Below are 16,305 nucleotides of genomic sequence, written 5' to 3' on the forward strand. Positions count from 1 at the left end.
TTTCATTACATGATGTACCTAACCCTTTTAGAAAATAATGTTGACTAGCATTTATTTATCAAAACTTATTCTTAAACATAGGAGAGTGCACTTGAGCTTGATTTGATGCAATAGGGACATCACTTGCACATGCCACCTCTTGTCCCCAATGCCCATGTTTTTTTGCTTTGGAGCCATCGTGAGCACACAAACCCTCTAATGTGTCACTCCTCCAACTTCTCTTTGGGCCATTGGTCTTGAAACTTTGAGCATCCTTGAATCTAGGCTTAGGATGGTGATGAGGACAAGGTTTGAGTAAATGGTATGGCTACGTTAGATGAGATCTTAACTATAAAAAAGTGAATATTGTTACCCGGGGGGGGGAGGGAGGGAGGATATGATCTTAGTACAATGGTAGAATGCTTTATGATTTTTTTTTGGAAGATGGGTCCTTCGATAGATTATGGGTGAAAGGGGTAGAGGAAAACTAAATACCATTTAGTTAAGCCAAAAAGCTTACTTCCTTAGCTATAAATAATCCTTGATGAAAACTCAATACCATCTTATTAAGCCTAAAAAGCTTTGCACTTCCTTAGCTGATTTTGGAGGTGTCCATTTCTACACATCCTTGACCTTGGCTAGGTCTATTGCAATTCCCCACTCAGATACTAAAAATCCAAGGTACTCTATCTACTTCTTAAAGAATTTGCACTTGCTCTTCTTAGCATAAAGCTTGTGCATTCTTAATGTTTCAAGCACAATTTTGTTCTTTATGGTCTCCTTCTTCTTTCGAATAGGTTAGCATGTCATTGAAGAATACCAGAATGAATTCATCAAGGTAAGGCCTGAAAATGTCATGCACTAGCCTGTTGAAAGTAGTTGGGTTATTAGTCAAACCAAAGGACATCACAATAAACTCATAGTGCATGTACCTTATATTGAAGGAGGTGTTTGGCATGTTTAAATATTAGGTTTGTTGGGTTAATGGATGAAATTGGTTTGATAAATAGCCTTTTATAGGTCAAATTGGGGGCTTTTCATGGACATTTATTGATGGAATCATTCAAAGAGATATGTGCATAATATACCTCACAATTTGGTATGGTTTGATCCTACTCTTACTTTCTTGTCAAGGCATAGGAGAGACCACCTAAATATAAAAACATGTGACATGGAAAAAGCTTAGAAATTTTCATTACTTGATCTACTCATTTGATTTATAGATGAGATTGTTTGTTTTATCCAAGTGAAGAATGGATTTGATATGCTCGTTTGAGCTACCCTCAAGACACCAAGATTAAGTCATGCTATGGATGGGCTGTAAAACCCTTGCAAGTTTGGGTCACATGATCACTTGAGGGGACAATTTCGATGATGATATTCATTGAGTTATCCCCAACAAAGCATCTTAGATTTAAGTCTCAAGTTTGTTAGAATTAGCCGAAAGATATTCTAAAGATTGACCATGGGCATAAACATTTGAGGATTAGCTAATGAGTAGATAGCCCAAGAACACCCTAAAGGTTGACCATGGACCTCAACATTTGACACACACACCATACAAACGCATAAAGGCCATGATGCGGTGGTTGGTAGAGGCCAAGAAGTTCTATCTTATAATACTATTTGCATAGGTTTTCATGGCCTCTATGAGCATATCCACCCACAGGTGGGTGGTGAACAAGGGAGCAACTATATATTGTGTGCTAGATGTCAACTGGAGGAAGCCCTCAAACTACATGGCCTGCCCATGCAACTGCCCCATCTTTGTCATCTTCTACCCTAGCATTGTTCATATAGTAGTCTCTCCTTACACCCCCCCCCCCCCCCCCCCCCTCCCCCCCTTGTGTGTGTGGATCAAGACAAATGGTAGTGGTTGATTGCCACATTTAAGATGGTTTTATTTCAATAGAGTGTTTTGTCAATATCATAGTTATCGCTTGACTACTCAAAAAGAGCATATGAATACTTCTAATGTTCTCTCGAAACAAAACATTTTTATTTTACTTATCACTAATGTATGTCATCACCACTAACACTAGAAATGTCCTCTTGAAGCAAAACATTACCATTCTCTTTCAAACACACACATTTCTCCTAATCTTTCTCTCTTTCACTTTGGGAGAATAAATCTAAATATGTGCTTACAATTAGGTATATTTTTGCACAAATCCCTATTTAAACCAACCCAAAACATCATGCCAACAAAAGTGTCCTTAGTAAGATCACTTCTTGTGGACCTAATAGCATTTCTTTGCTATAGTTAATAATCATCCCTTAGACATGCTTTGCAAGGACATTAGCTAAACATGACATGCATCTATCCTTTTCACCATCATCGAGACATGAAAAGAAATTCTTGAAATAGTTGGTCTCTCTCCCCACACCCCACACATACCCACATAACCTTTAAACACAATCTAATACTATTGAAACATAGTGTCAAATCTTCTTAAATTTCTACATGGTGGGAACAATCACAAGATGCCTTTAAAGCACAATTCCTTTAAAGCATATCCCACAATTCCAAGTTTTGAGAGAGAGAGAGAGAGAGAGAGAGAGAGGTTGGAAGGTGGCAAATTGGAAGCCAAGGAGAACTATGAAAACCTTTACCAATTGCCAAAGCTCCAACTATCCCATATTGATGTTTGCTATAGCTATCTTGGGTAGTGATTTGCAAGCAACAACACCGATTCATTAGAACCATCACAACATAGTTGATGGTGATTGCATTGTTGGCATCGAAGTCATTCAAGAGGTTTGTAGGATGTCTCCTTATGCCTATGGAATCCCTTTGCTCTTGATGCCTTGAGTGCTGCTTGAAGAGAGAGAGGACAGTCAAGCTATGGATAAGGAAGTTCATGTCCCTATTTGCAAGAGGTAGGAGCCACGCTAAGCTGAGACATCACCCTGATTCCTTACTTGCTTGGTGAAAAAGCATGCCCCCCCTTTAATGTAAACCACCTTGGGCTACCTGGAATGCCCACATCATGCTGTGTGTGTGTGAGAGAGAGAGAGAGAGAGAGAGAGAGAGAGAGAGAGAGAGAGAGAGAGAGAGAGAGAGAGAGAACGCATGTTGCAAAAATGAAATAGCTCAAAAATAAATTTTAAAAAAGAAAAAGAGAAAAAAGTGTGGGTGTGCATTGTATGCTTGCTATTTAGGGTTGGTGTGGAGCTTGGGATATTCTTCAATCTTATAGGCATATACTATAGAAGTGTAGATAGCATAGATATAGACAGTACCCATATACATAGATATAAATTTGTAATATAGTTATAGATGGTATAACTAAAGACATAGACTCTACATATTTTTTGTTTGGTATTTGTTTGATATATATATATATATTTACATTAAGCAAGCACTGCGACATCCTGGACATAGGTGCCACAGACGCATCCATAGACGACAGTTGCAACGATGAGGAGAGCGACGAGCATGATCATGAGGGAGCTTGATCGTTGTTATGCTCCATATCCCCATCGCGGCATCAAAGCCGCTCCTCAGAAGACAAGCACACAGAAGAGCCTCAGGCGTATGTACTCCCCAGCGCTTGCCAGTACGGCCACAGCAGATCCCAGACTTGTACAAGCATATTTCACGCCCCCATAGCAGCAGGGATCAGGACCGTGGGACCAGCATCCAGGCCTTTTGCAAGAATCGGCCGCACCAATGGGGACAGCAGACCCTGGACTTGCATCAGTATCTTTCATGTCCCCATAGCAGCAGGGATCAGGACCTTGGGACAAGCATCCAAGCCTTTTGCGAGAATGGACGGCTCAACGAAGCTCTTTCTCTCTTCCTCCAGTACGCCTCGCCTCCACCCATCCACGGGTATCTGTCCCTCCTGAAGGCATGCAGCAGGGAGAAGGCCCTCCTACATACCAGACATATCCAGGCACACATCACGCAACATGCGCTGGATCTTACCGGATTGCTCGGCCACCATCTCATTGTTGCATTGGCTAAATGTGGTGCGCTTGATGATGCACACAGTGTGTTTCTGTCATTGCCAGATCGAACAGTCTTTTCTTGGACAGCCATGATTTCTGGCTACACTGAATGTGGCCATGGTAAGGAAGCCCTGGATCTGCGCTCGGACATGCAGGAGGATGGTGTTGTCCCAAGCCCATACACTTTCGTTAGCCTCTTGAAAGCTTGTGCCAGTATCGGTGACGTTTCTGAGGTGGAAAAGTTACACACTGATTGCGAGGTGAATGGGTTCACCTCATTTACATTTGTGGGTAGTACTCTTGTGAGTATTTATGGCAGTTTGGGATGTATCACAGAAGCAGAGTGTGTTTTTGTCGATTTGTTGGAACATGATGTGATATCCTGGAATGCCTTGTTATCAGCATATTGTGGGCAGAAACAAATTGTCAAAGCTTTTCGTGTGTATCAACAGATGAAAGAAGAATGTGTGACACCCAATCAGCAGACATTCATGATTATCCTTCAAGTATGTGGCACACTTGTAGAAAATGAAATAACTGTGACCATAGAAGGCCGATCAATTGAGTTGGTATCCTTAGAGATAGGGAAAGCATTGCATGCTGATGCCTATCGCACAAAATGTGCAGCTAATGCATTTGTTGGCAGTATCCTTTTAAATATGTATGGCAAGTGTAATGGCCATCATGAGGCAGAGAATGTGTTTGATCAAGTGTCATTGCGTAACGTTGTGTTCTGGAGTGCCATGCTGTCGGCTTATGTTGAGCAAGGCCATGGAGAAAAGGCCTTACTCTTTTACAGGCAAATGCAATGCGAAGGTGTAGCCCCAAACCAGCAAACCTTTGTGATAGCTCTTCAAGCATGTGGTGCCATATCAGCAAAGGAAGAAAGCATTGATTGTATTGGGCCATCAAGAAAATGGGTAGCTCTGAAACTGTGTAAAGCATTACATTCTGATGCTCGAAAGAATTGCTATACTTCAGACGTCTTTGTGGGTAACACCCTGGTAAATATATATGGTAAGTGTGGAAGCATTGTAGATGCAGAAATTGTATTCCAGGATCTATTGGAACGTGATATTTTGTCATGGAGTGTGTTACTCGATGCATATGTCGGACAGGGCCATGAAGTCAAGGCCCTGAAGTTGTACAGGCAGATGCTCGATGAACATGTGAATCCCAATTGTGATTGTCTTTTGATTGTCTTGCAAGCCTGTAGTGCTCTTGTGCACAAACAATGTATTTTTCTAGAGCAACAACAGACCAAAACATTTTCTTTGGATATTGGCAGAGCGTTACATGCTGATGCTAAAAGGAAGGGCTTTACAAGTGATATGTTTATTCAAAATACCCTTGTGAACATGTATGGAAAATATGGAAGCATTATGGAAGCACAGAGTATATTTGAGGGTTTGCCTAAGAGTAACACGGTATCATGGAATGTCATGCTTGCAGCATATGTGGAGGTGGGCCAAGGGGCACGGACATTACAGTTGTATAGACAAATGCATGAGGAAGATGTAAGCACAGATCAGCACACGTTGGCAATTGCCCTTAAAGCATGCAGTGTTATAGTGGATGTACAAGCATATGATCGTGAAGAGGGGCAGCAGTTCAGGATAATGCTTTTGGAAGTTGTGCAAGCATTACATAGGGATGCCAAATGGAAGGGATTCTACACAAATCCTCACATTGCAACCACTCTTATTAGTATGTATTCTAAATGCAATTGCATTGAGAAAGCTGAGATAATATTTAGTGATTTATCGTGGCTCAGTGTTACATTGTGGAATGTAATGCTGTCAACATACATTGATCATGGCCAAGGGGATAAGGCATTATTACTGTATAGACAGATGCAACAACAAGGGGCAAAGGCAAACCATCTCACATTCGTAACTGCCCTCCAAGCACTCCAGCTCGTTTTGGATAAGGAAGAAGCTACTTTTGCAGAGATGCAACCTATCAGAATGATGCCTTTAGAACTTGGATGGGCATTGCATGCTGATGCGCAAAGGATGGGTTTCACTTCAGAGTTTTTGGTTGTTAACTGTCTTATAATAATGTATGGAATGTATGGAAGCATTGCAGAAGCTGAGAACGTCTTTGTTGAGGTTTATCAGCCGGATGTCGGGTCATGGAATGCAATGTTAACAGCATATGTCAACCAAGGCCAAGAAGAGAAGGCCCTATGGCTGTATAGTCTGATGCTAAAGGAAGGTGTGAACCCAAACCAGCAAACACTTGTGATTGCTCTTCAAGCAATATCTGGAAGAGTTGCAGCTATTCTTAGTGAGGAGGAACTTGTCAAGATGGCAATCATAGGTAAAGCACTACATACTGATGCCGTGAGGCTGGGCTTTGTTCTGAACATTGAGGTTGGTAATACACTTGTCAGTATGTATGGAACATGTGGAGATCTTGTTGAAGCAGAGAATTTGTTTTGTGCACTACCTCACCATGATCTTGTATCATGGAATATGATGCTCTCTACATTTGTTGAACAAGGAAATTTTGAAAAGGGCTTACAGTTGTACAGACAAATGCAAGCAGAGATTGTGGGCTCAAATGAACAGACCTTTGTTATGGCTTTTCAAGCATGTGGTAACTTGCCACAAGAAGGTATGGTTTGTATGATACAGGTGAAAAAAGCCGCATGTCTGCGAATTGGGAAAGCATTACATGCAGATGCTCGAAAACAGGGAATTGCTGCGAATGTCTTTGCTGGGAGCAGTCTTGTAAAAATGTATAGTAAATGTGGATGCATACAGGAAGCTGAGTGTGCATTTTCTGCAGTATCCCAATGTAATGTGGTGCTATGGAATGTCATGATAACAGCATATCTGGAACATGGGCAAAATGATAAAGCATTACAGCTTTACAGACAGATGCAAGAGGAGAATGTCAGTCCAAACCAGCAAACCTTTGTCATTATCCTGCAATCATGTCGTGCACTTGTGGAGAACAAAGTAGCTAATGCCTCAGATGGATATCCAATTGAAACAATGCAATTACTGAAAATTGTGAGAGCAGTGCATGCTGATGCCCACAGGAAGGGCTTAGTTACAAATGTATTTGTCAGCAGTACCCTTGTGACTCTTTATGGCAAGTGTGGAAGCCTTGTTGAAGCAGAAACTGTTTTTACAGGTTTGTCCCAGCTCAACACTGTGTTGTGGAATGCAATGCTCACAGTGTATGTAGAGCAGGGACAAGGCAAAATATCTCTAGAATTGTATCGCCAGATGCAAGAGGAACATGCAATTCAAGATGAGATTACATTGATGACTGTTCTGCAAGCCTGCTGTGAAGTAGGACAATTGGAGGCTTGTAGGAAACTGCATTTTGATGCTGTATCTACAGGTTATGAGATGAACATAGCCCTTGCAAATACTCTCGTTTGTGCTTATGGGAGTTGTGCAAACATGGCAGATGCTCAGGCAATATTCGATGGACTTGTCCAGCCTGATACTGTGTCTTGGAATGTGTGCATTGCTGGCTATGCACAAGAAGGAAATTGTAATGCTAGTTTTCACATGTTCCAGGAAATGCAGTTGGCAGGTTATGATCCAGACCAAGTGACCTTTGTGTCTCTTCTTTCATCTTGCAGTCACACTGGCTTTGTCACTGAAGGTGTTGCGCGTTTCAAGTCCATGAGCGAAGTGTTTGGTTTATATCCAGACTCGAAGCATTATGCCACTATGATAGACCTTCTTGGACGTGCAGGCGACTTTGAGAGGATAGAAAGTTGCTTGTTAGGAATGCCTATCAAGGCAGATTTAGCTATTTGGTTGTGCCTGCTAGGGGCGTGTTGCACACATGGCAACGTAGAGTTTGGAAAACAAGCATTTGAGCATGCGATCTTTTTACAACCCAAGGAATCTTCTGCGTATATAATTATGTCAAACATGTATGCTGATGTTGGTTGTGAAATTGTAAACTTGAGTAGCAAGGCAATTGACACCAGACCTCTGATTGACTCATAATGTATCTTTCGGTTCATGATACTTAGATTCACTTGGTGACACACTAAAAGTTATCCATAATCAGATAGTAGATCTCTGAAAATGTGGAAGCATAGTCTGTATAGTGAATAGATTTTATGAAGTGTACACAGTACCATGGTTTTGAAAGCGATCCATAGATAGTAGATCTGTGAAAGTGTGGAAGCAAAGTCCGAATACTGAATGCATCTAATAGAGTTCATTGTCACACAAGTGATTCATAAACTAATAGTAGATCTGGAAACAAGGGTGCACTATCACTTGCAAGAGCATTCCCTTTTCGTGTTTTTTTGTTTTTCACTTGAAAGAGTGTTTGGAGAACTTGGCTTTGCTTGCTTGCAGATGCTTCTTTCATAATATCATCAATATTCATGGCCACAAGTCAAGTGGTGGAATAAGCCAAGCATGATATTGCTCTATCACTTAGGTATTGAGGAGCTTAAAGCTTGTAAATACCTTAAATGGTGGAGGATAGGGATGTGAGCATTTTGTGATCCTTGTTGATTGGTTTTGAGAGTCAAATTCTTGGCCAGATGAAAACCCTTTTAATAGAGCTACTTAGATAGGAGGATTATATATATATATATATAAGGAAAACCCTAAACCTCATCCGTAAAACATAAGCATTAGAGCTTTGTTTCATCATTGATATCGAAGACCAGCTAAAATTATTCAGTCTATTAACACCAAACACATAAATGAGTTATCCAAATCTATAGTTACATCCTCTTACTAGTTTGTTTTTTCAATGTGTCTAAACTTCGTGTGGCAATGGCAAACACTATTTAAACCAAAAACAACATGATAGATTCTATTTACACAAACAAAACTGACTTGCCCAAATCATATCACTAATACGACCTTCTCCAAAATACTAATTCCCAATCATCATTGATGTTCTTTGCATGTTTTCAAGGACATTTCAATTTGGAATTTTAAATATTCTAAGGGCACATGATAGCCCATCCCATAATAAAACATTACAAGTAAATCATATGATTTATTGATGTTTTGCACGAGGGCATTGTTTCATTCATTGGTCATTACATCATTCTTGGAAATTTTCGAAAATAAGAAGCTCATTGAAAGTACTCTTCAAGCTCTACTTTCCACTTGAGACAAATGACTTTAATGAAATCTTCCACTTGGAATGTTTTTCATGAATGGAGAGTGATTACCTTTGCCTTTGGCCATTTCAAAATCTCTACTTACAAATGAGGTTCTCTCTAAGGTATTGAGGTATTCCAAGAGCATCCAAAAAGTCACTTGCACTCCATCCCCTCATCATATGCAATAAACCAAAAGTGATATCCATCTAGATACAAATCAATACACAAACACTTTACCACCTCCTAGATTCGCACCAGTAACATCTTCAAAGGAACATGCAAACAGCAACAATCATTAGAAAAGGCGATGCTGACAAAATCTCTTCTTAGATATCAGTGAACTAGGAGTATAATGTGCCTTTCCATGGTCAAGGTACCACCAATAGCATCTAAAGCCCTATATGCTCCATTTCCACTTATTATTTCCTTCACTAACTGGACCACATTTGATGCAAGAAAACACATATACTCCACTAGATCGTGTGTTGACATGAATTGTAGATGAGAAGAAGAGAGAGAACCTACCATTTTCAACTTTCAGAAGAGTTGCCTCACACCATACCCGAGAATAACGAGATCAAATTATATCTCTATAATCTCAATATTGCATATCTAATCAATAATTTGGATACATTCTCACACATAGAAACTGTTTCTCTCCTCTTACAACAACAGACTAGTAGCTTTGTTCTCTATGAGAACTGATCAGTAACGCTCATGTAGTCTCTTCATTTACACTTGATTGCATCTTTGTTCGTCACCCTTGATAAAATGAAAAATATGCAAACAATTGTAGAGCTCGGGGATTAATGATTCCCAAAAAAAAAGAAATCTACTACACTGATCCTTCACGAAATCAAAACCTATGCATATAGAGATAAACATTTGGCTTGAGCCAACACATGAAGCCATAAAGAAAGGGGAGGACGGAGTAGGAGCTAACTACAACTGGCCTAAGGACTTGGTTTTTAGGCTATGCAATTGTAGAGGACTCTTTCTTGCAAGGGTGTATACAGTGTGCATGATTCTATCCATCTCGGTGGTACATAGCCCAACAAGTATGGCATCAGAAAGCACAGAAAGGAGAACTCTGTTCTTAGCAAAAGTAAAAGAAAAGAGGAAATTTAGGCAACAGTGAATGTGATCTAAACTAAATCCACTCATGATTGAACAAGTCTAGCGACACAAAATCTTGGGATGCTTTCTTCCCCAATCAAATCATCAAGATAAAAGAAGCTTTTTTATTCAAGTCCTGGACGTAAAATTTACCATATTTCATTCTAGGATTTTGTGAAAATTAGGACGTGAGATGCCAAAAGTGTGTTCCTACGCGAAGCTCCCTTCAAAGTTGCGAGCATCTTCTCTTTGAGGATGCAAAGAAATTGTTTCAAAAAAGAGAGGAAAGTACATATGAAGGTGTCAAGATCATGTTTGCAAAATTTGTATCACTGCTGCAACACAAGAACTTAGCTTGAAGAGTATTTAAATCATTGACACGCCCTTATTTGCTTATTTCACATCATACAAACACCAACATGTGTAAATCCTCAATTGATATAATAATTCAGGCACCATTAAGGAAAAACTTTGCATGACATGCCTCATGGCGGCCATGGCTCACTTTTTACGAGCACATCATCAAAGTTTCCAGATCAAATGATCATCAACCATGCTGTCCTAATAGCTTGCCACAATGAGAACATTTGGACTCGGGAAAATACAAGTAGGAACAAAAGGTCATAGGGAAAATCTTTGCATGACATGCATCATGGCAGCCATGGCTCGCTTTCCAAAATACATGTTCATCAAAGTTTCCAAATCAAATGATCATCAACCATGATAACCTCATAGCTTGCCACAGTGAGAAGATTTGGACTCAAGAAAATACAGGTAGGAACAAAAGGTCAGATTCTGATCATCTTACTAGAAACTCACATTTTATGTTGGAGAGCCTATTCTAAAGTGGCTAATTGTAGCTAGATGATAATAAGTGTCAAACAGTGTCTCGCACATTTGTGAAGAGTTAGGCACATTGCTCTCCCTAGGAACCTCTCAATCCTCATGAACCACTGGCTCATCACTTTTGTAGCCGTACTTGAGCTTAGTATGTTTTGGACGAAAGCCATTAAAGTTGGAAGAGGTATAACTACATGTAGCTTAGTAGGTGGAGATGGAATGGATGTTCCAGGCCTAGAGACAAGCCATAGAGGTTCAACATGTGCAAAAATGTGACATGGTTGCAAATACATTGGGAGCCATAATCACTTCAGTATGAAGAGAGACAATAGGAAAATCACATGGTAAATGGTGTCAGGAGAGAACTCCCTTGTCGTTATTTACCTTAAATCTTCCAAATCTTAGACATCCCCTTGTCATGACAGCACGAGAATGGATGAAGAATTAAAAATACCACAATTGATAAAGTGAATCCAACCAATCAAACACATTAGAATGAATGAAAATGAATCGAAGAATGACATTTGATCAGGTTCAATAGCGGATTCAATATCCCCTGGCACTATAGGCTGCACTATTGGTAAGGACACCTATGTTCTTGTGGTGCTGTTTGTGGTGCTTGTGGCTCTTGAAGTATTTCAGATCTACAAGAGAAGATGCTACATTGACATTAGAGTCAAAACTACTGTGTATAACACAGTCATGGATCCACCTGCGCTCTATTATGGCTGATTTGGTAGCACATGCAGTAAGCATGCCACAACATGTGACCACATCAGGAAAAAAGTTCTCCCAATTCATTTGACTAAAAATGTCAAGAGGCACCTCTAAATCACCATTCTGGGCATGAGCAAAAATTAGTGTATTCCAAGTTATGACATCCCATTTTGGCATTGTGTCAAACACCACTCTTGCATTGTTTATAACTCCAAAATTTCCATATCCATTGACAAGAGCATTTGATAAAATTAGATCTGTCTCTAATCCCCTGTTGATTATACGTGTACGACTACTTTGGACATCAACTAACGCCAACTGGGCAGCAGCATCAAGAATGCAAGTCAATGTTACTCTACGAGGAATGGCTCCTTCCTGGTGCATAAAACATCTGTATCAAGAGCAAACACAATGATGCTTAGAGTGGAAACATTTACCTTTATTAAGGCTACCCTCAGTAGCACAAGCAGAAAGCAGATTGATAAAGGTTACATTGTCAGGAAGTACTCCCATCTCAACCACTTCCTTGTAAGTACTATATGCTAGAGTAAACAGACCATTATGTGTGTAGACTGCCAAGATTGCATTACACATATCAATATTTTTAATACGAGCTCTCTTGAATGTACTAAATGCAGCAGAAACACTGTTGCAGTTTCCCTACATTTGAATAAGAGAAGCTACAATGGAGTTTAATGAATCAAACCGTTGTAGCACTATGCTAGAATGGATGTTTTCTCCTTCCACCAGATCCATAAGGTTAGAACATGCATCATTCATAGCTTAGTGCATGGTTCCTGGAACTGTGTGTGCAGCTTGTACATGGTTGCAAATCCTCCTACTAATCTAGCATCTGCAACTTCTCTTATGAAGAACTATGGGCCTCTCAAAGTAACACATATGTACATATAACATCAGACAATCTCTTTGCCAAAGATAAATTGGCGTTTTGATCTGTCACCCACATCTGTGTGATGTTGGAACACCATAACTTTGGCCTTCCAGGTCTTTGTCATTACAAAAAGTGTTGATAACTATGAAATGAGCACAATGTGATCCATGTACAGTAGAATGACTATCAACAGTCCAACCCAGCCTCCCATTCTGTCTATGTAATCCGCTATCCTATCTATGTAAAAGTTAAGTCCAATCTCTGCTCTACAACAGTTTTGTCTTGTGAAACACATCACGCAGCTTGTGTTTTCCACCTTTCAGAAACCCTTGTTTTTCTCTCTCAGCCAAGCCCTCTCCAGCTTCAACTCTCCCTTGATCTCTGTTTTTCTTACATTGGATTATCATATTTTTGCTAGGCTTTTGCCCTAACTTCTAAAGTTTTGTAATATTTGTTAAAATCTTCAGATGTCCCTAACATCATCAGAACTGCCCCTAAACAAGTCTTATGACTTTCTATGTCTATACTCTAGTCATTATTACTGTCCCTAGACTGGCATTTTTGCTCCTCTATAAATTTTTAAAATGTGGCAAATCTGACCAGTCCAGCTGACTATTAGTCAGCTGGTTAGCCATCTCAAGAACCCAACAGATCTGACTATAATATGCTGCCCAGGATCCAATGAACCCAATTTAGTCAACAACATTCAACTTTTACTGCCGTGCCTGATGATCCTATTTCCACAGTTGCACACATTTTCCAGAATCCTTGCTATTTACAGCAGACCTAGTCCTAGTTTGTTGTATTCTCCTTCATGCATCAGACATTTAGATGTGGTTGAGCTATCAGCGATTCCACAGATTTGACAATGAAGCTTAGGTCTCTAATACCACGATGGTGACTAGAACTAAAACTCAAAGAGTCTAAAGGGAGAGAGAAACAAGAGACACGTGAGCACCAATGACAAACACACTTAGATGAAAAATACAAGATACTGGGTGTCTATGTATGTACTACGGACATAGAAGTGCACTGGGATAACCTTGATGACTGTTTTACAAGCCCAATGGAGAAGTGGTCCTGGCACCCAAGAGATGAGAAACAGTTCAGCTCAGCAAATGTGCCCAAACAAAAAACTCTGAGACCAAGGTACTCTACTCTAGTGGGTTCAATGATAGAGATACCATTGAGGTCTCCTAAGATTTCCAACATCTGTAAATACAAGTATCAGAATATTTGATAATCAAAAGGAAGTGATGGCAAGCATTTGCAGAGATATCCAAACATGCACAAGAAAGCAATCAAATATCTTCAAGCCATTTCTAGTGACTTCTTGCTTGCAACAGTCCACTTGAAAGTGCATATTTGACAGCATTGTAAAAGTTGATCTCTCTTTAGGCACCAAGTTGAAACACAGAACAGCAGCATTAATCCCCTGCTCAACATCTCCATGGAGTCTGCATGCACAAAGCATACAAAACCATGCCATGTATAGTTTTTCAGTAGTCAGACCAATGATGAATTCCTCTGCTTCATCCAAGTGTCCCGCATGACCAAGAAGATCAATCATGCACATATAATGATCACATGTGGGTACTATCCCGCAAACAAGTGGCATTGAGATAAACATCTTCCTACTCTCTTCCACCAACCCCGTAAAGTTGCAAGCAAGAAGAACTGAGGCGAAGACAGTCCCTGATACCTTCCGACTGCATTTGTCAAAAAAGATGCAATACCTCATAACCATACCCATTGTATGCATATGCTCCAATCATGGCAGTGAAAGAGTCAACATTCTTGCCCAAAGTCATTTGAAAAGCTTTCAGGGCATCATCCACTGCCCCACACTTTCTGTACATCTAATGCTCTCTAAGTACAGCATAGGCACTCTGAACTAGCTGTAACAACCCAAGATCACTACAGGCATTCAGAACAACAATAAAACTTATGTGGTTTGTATTCACACCTTCATACTGCGTCTGATAAAATAGTGCTATCGCCTCATCACTATGCCCATTCTCTGCACTCACTGTGATCATAGTATTCCACGAGACCAAGTTTCGACAATGCATCCTGGTGAATGCCCTGGCATCGGGGAAGCTCCCACATTTATCATACATATTAACAAGGGTTCCCCTGTGTCTGGAACCTGTTGAAAAGAACACTTGATCACGGCATTGTGGATAATCATGCCTTCTCTGCATGCTACCATGCTGCCGCATGCATCAATAGCAGACACAAAGCTGATTCTATCAAGCTGTGTGCACTTGAACTGCATCTGCTAGAAAAACACCAGTGCCTTCAAGCAATCTCCATTCTGAGTGTAAGCTGTGATCATGGCAGTCCAGCAGACAAGATTAGGATGCCGAATGCTCCGAAAGATGCTCTCTGCAGCCTCAAGATTCCTACGCTGACTGTAAGCATGGATCACGGTGCTCAACGTGCAGGCATCAGGGTTAGGTACTCTTTCAAAGACTCCCAGAGCAAGGCAGGCATGCCCGCACTGAACGTACACATTGAGGAGGATGTTCCATGAGTGCTGGTTTGGCTGTGGGATGCCATTGAAGACGGCCTGTGCAGATGCCAATGGGCCACAGACCCCACAGAAGTGTTCGAAGGAATTGAGAAAGAAGGTGTTGCGGTCATAGCCGTAAGAGGAGACGAGCATGTGCAGACGCCTGCATTGAGAGAGAGCCTTGGCCTTGCCATGGTGTCTGAGAAGCTCGGCAAACTTAGAAACGGCCTGGTCTTCCAGTTTCTCTTAGCTCAAGCACACGAGGGTTGTTGGCGGTTGCAGCAGCGACACGAGCACAGGAGCGGGTGCTGGCATGGAGGGGTTGCAGCCTGCCGTACGGTGATTTCTGTTGCCGTCAGAATCCAGGCTGATTTCTGCCGAACTCCAATTGTGTGCCGCAGCAAATCGTTAGTCGACGAGCCAGCTTCAATGGTGAGTATCTGATCTGATTATTATAATGAAGTTGTATGGACCTTTCGAAGGCATATAATAATCAAGGCGTATCGACCTTTCGGAGGCATGTGCACTTGGTGTGCTTGAGCTATTTGTTTTCTCATCTTATCTTACCCTTTAGACCAACCAACCGATCTGCCTTCAATAGAATAAACTTTTCAGATTTACCCATATTGTCTTTCCTTGACAGGATTCAACATCACGAGCTTCTACTAGACACAAACCGGATGCCGCATACCGGATACCTCGCTAGGTGCAATTTGGGGTGGGTGGGCAGTTGTTGCAGCTTGGGGTATGGGAAAAGCGGCTCTCCATTGTTCAACATCATGGGAGGGACTACATACTTAGCTAAGTGCACTTATGGGTAGGAGATTGCAAACCCAACATGTAGGAAAAGGGGCTTTTGACATTTTCCCATGTTGTTTTTCTATAATGTTCAACATCATGAGTTTCTACTAGAGAGGGTCTAAATACCTAGGTAGGTGTGATTGGGGGTGGGGAGTTGTTGGCCCGAGGTATGTAAAAAGTGGCTCCTTTCCCTTGTTTTTCCTTATAATGTTCAACATCATGAGCTTCTGCTAAGGAAGGACTACATACTTAGCTAGGTGCAGTTGGGGGCAGGGGATTGCTGAGCTAGGGTATAGAAATATGGTCTTTTTCCCCTTGTTTTTTCCCATAGTCTTCGACATCATAAGCTTTTGCTGTAACTCTAATGGCACCTAGCTAGATTGT

At 40.9% G+C, this 16,305-nt stretch overlaps 2 protein-coding genes across 2 annotated transcripts; one reads left to right on the plus strand and one right to left on the minus strand.

Annotated features, from left to right (window-relative positions):
* The first annotated feature begins 3,311 nt into the window (after positions 1 to 3,311).
* On the plus strand, positions 3,312 to 7,934 carry LOC148015502 (pentatricopeptide repeat-containing protein At2g40720-like). Its single transcript, XM_087665286.1, has one exon. The coding sequence runs from the start codon at positions 3,447 to 3,449 to the stop codon at positions 7,911 to 7,913; it is 4,467 nt and encodes a 1,488-aa protein (XP_087521412.1). The 5' UTR covers positions 3,312 to 3,446; the 3' UTR covers positions 7,914 to 7,934.
* A 3,608-nt stretch (positions 7,935 to 11,542) lies between these two features.
* Positions 11,543 to 14,464, minus strand: LOC148015503 (pentatricopeptide repeat-containing protein At5g55740, chloroplastic-like). The gene is made up of 2 exons (XM_087665216.1): positions 14,342 to 14,464; positions 11,543 to 12,088 (listed from the first exon to the last, which is right to left on the minus strand). Exons 1-2 carry the CDS (start codon positions 14,462 to 14,464, stop codon positions 11,543 to 11,545), a joined length of 669 nt encoding a protein of 222 aa, XP_087521342.1.
* Between the last annotated feature and the right edge of the window lie 1,841 nt (positions 14,465 to 16,305).

Source organism: Lygodium microphyllum, chromosome 24 (genome assembly GCF_053477565.2).
Source record: "Lygodium microphyllum isolate KBCC chromosome 24, Lygodium_microphyllum_v1.1.10, whole genome shotgun sequence".
NCBI lineage: Eukaryota > Viridiplantae > Streptophyta > Polypodiopsida > Schizaeales > Lygodiaceae > Lygodium > Lygodium microphyllum.

Coding starts and splice junctions, on each gene's coding strand:
- LOC148015503 (XM_087665216.1), bottom strand. CDS start 14,464: ATGTACAGAAAGTGTGGGGCAGTGGATGATGCCCTGAAAGCTTTTCAA. Junction 12,089..14,341: donor ACAATGGGTATGGTTATGAG/GTATTGCATCTT, acceptor TTTATGCACCAG/GAAGGAGCCATTCCTCGTAG.
- LOC148015502 (XM_087665286.1), top strand. CDS start 3,447: ATGCTCCATATCCCCATCGCGGCATCAAAGCCGCTCCTCAGAAGACAA.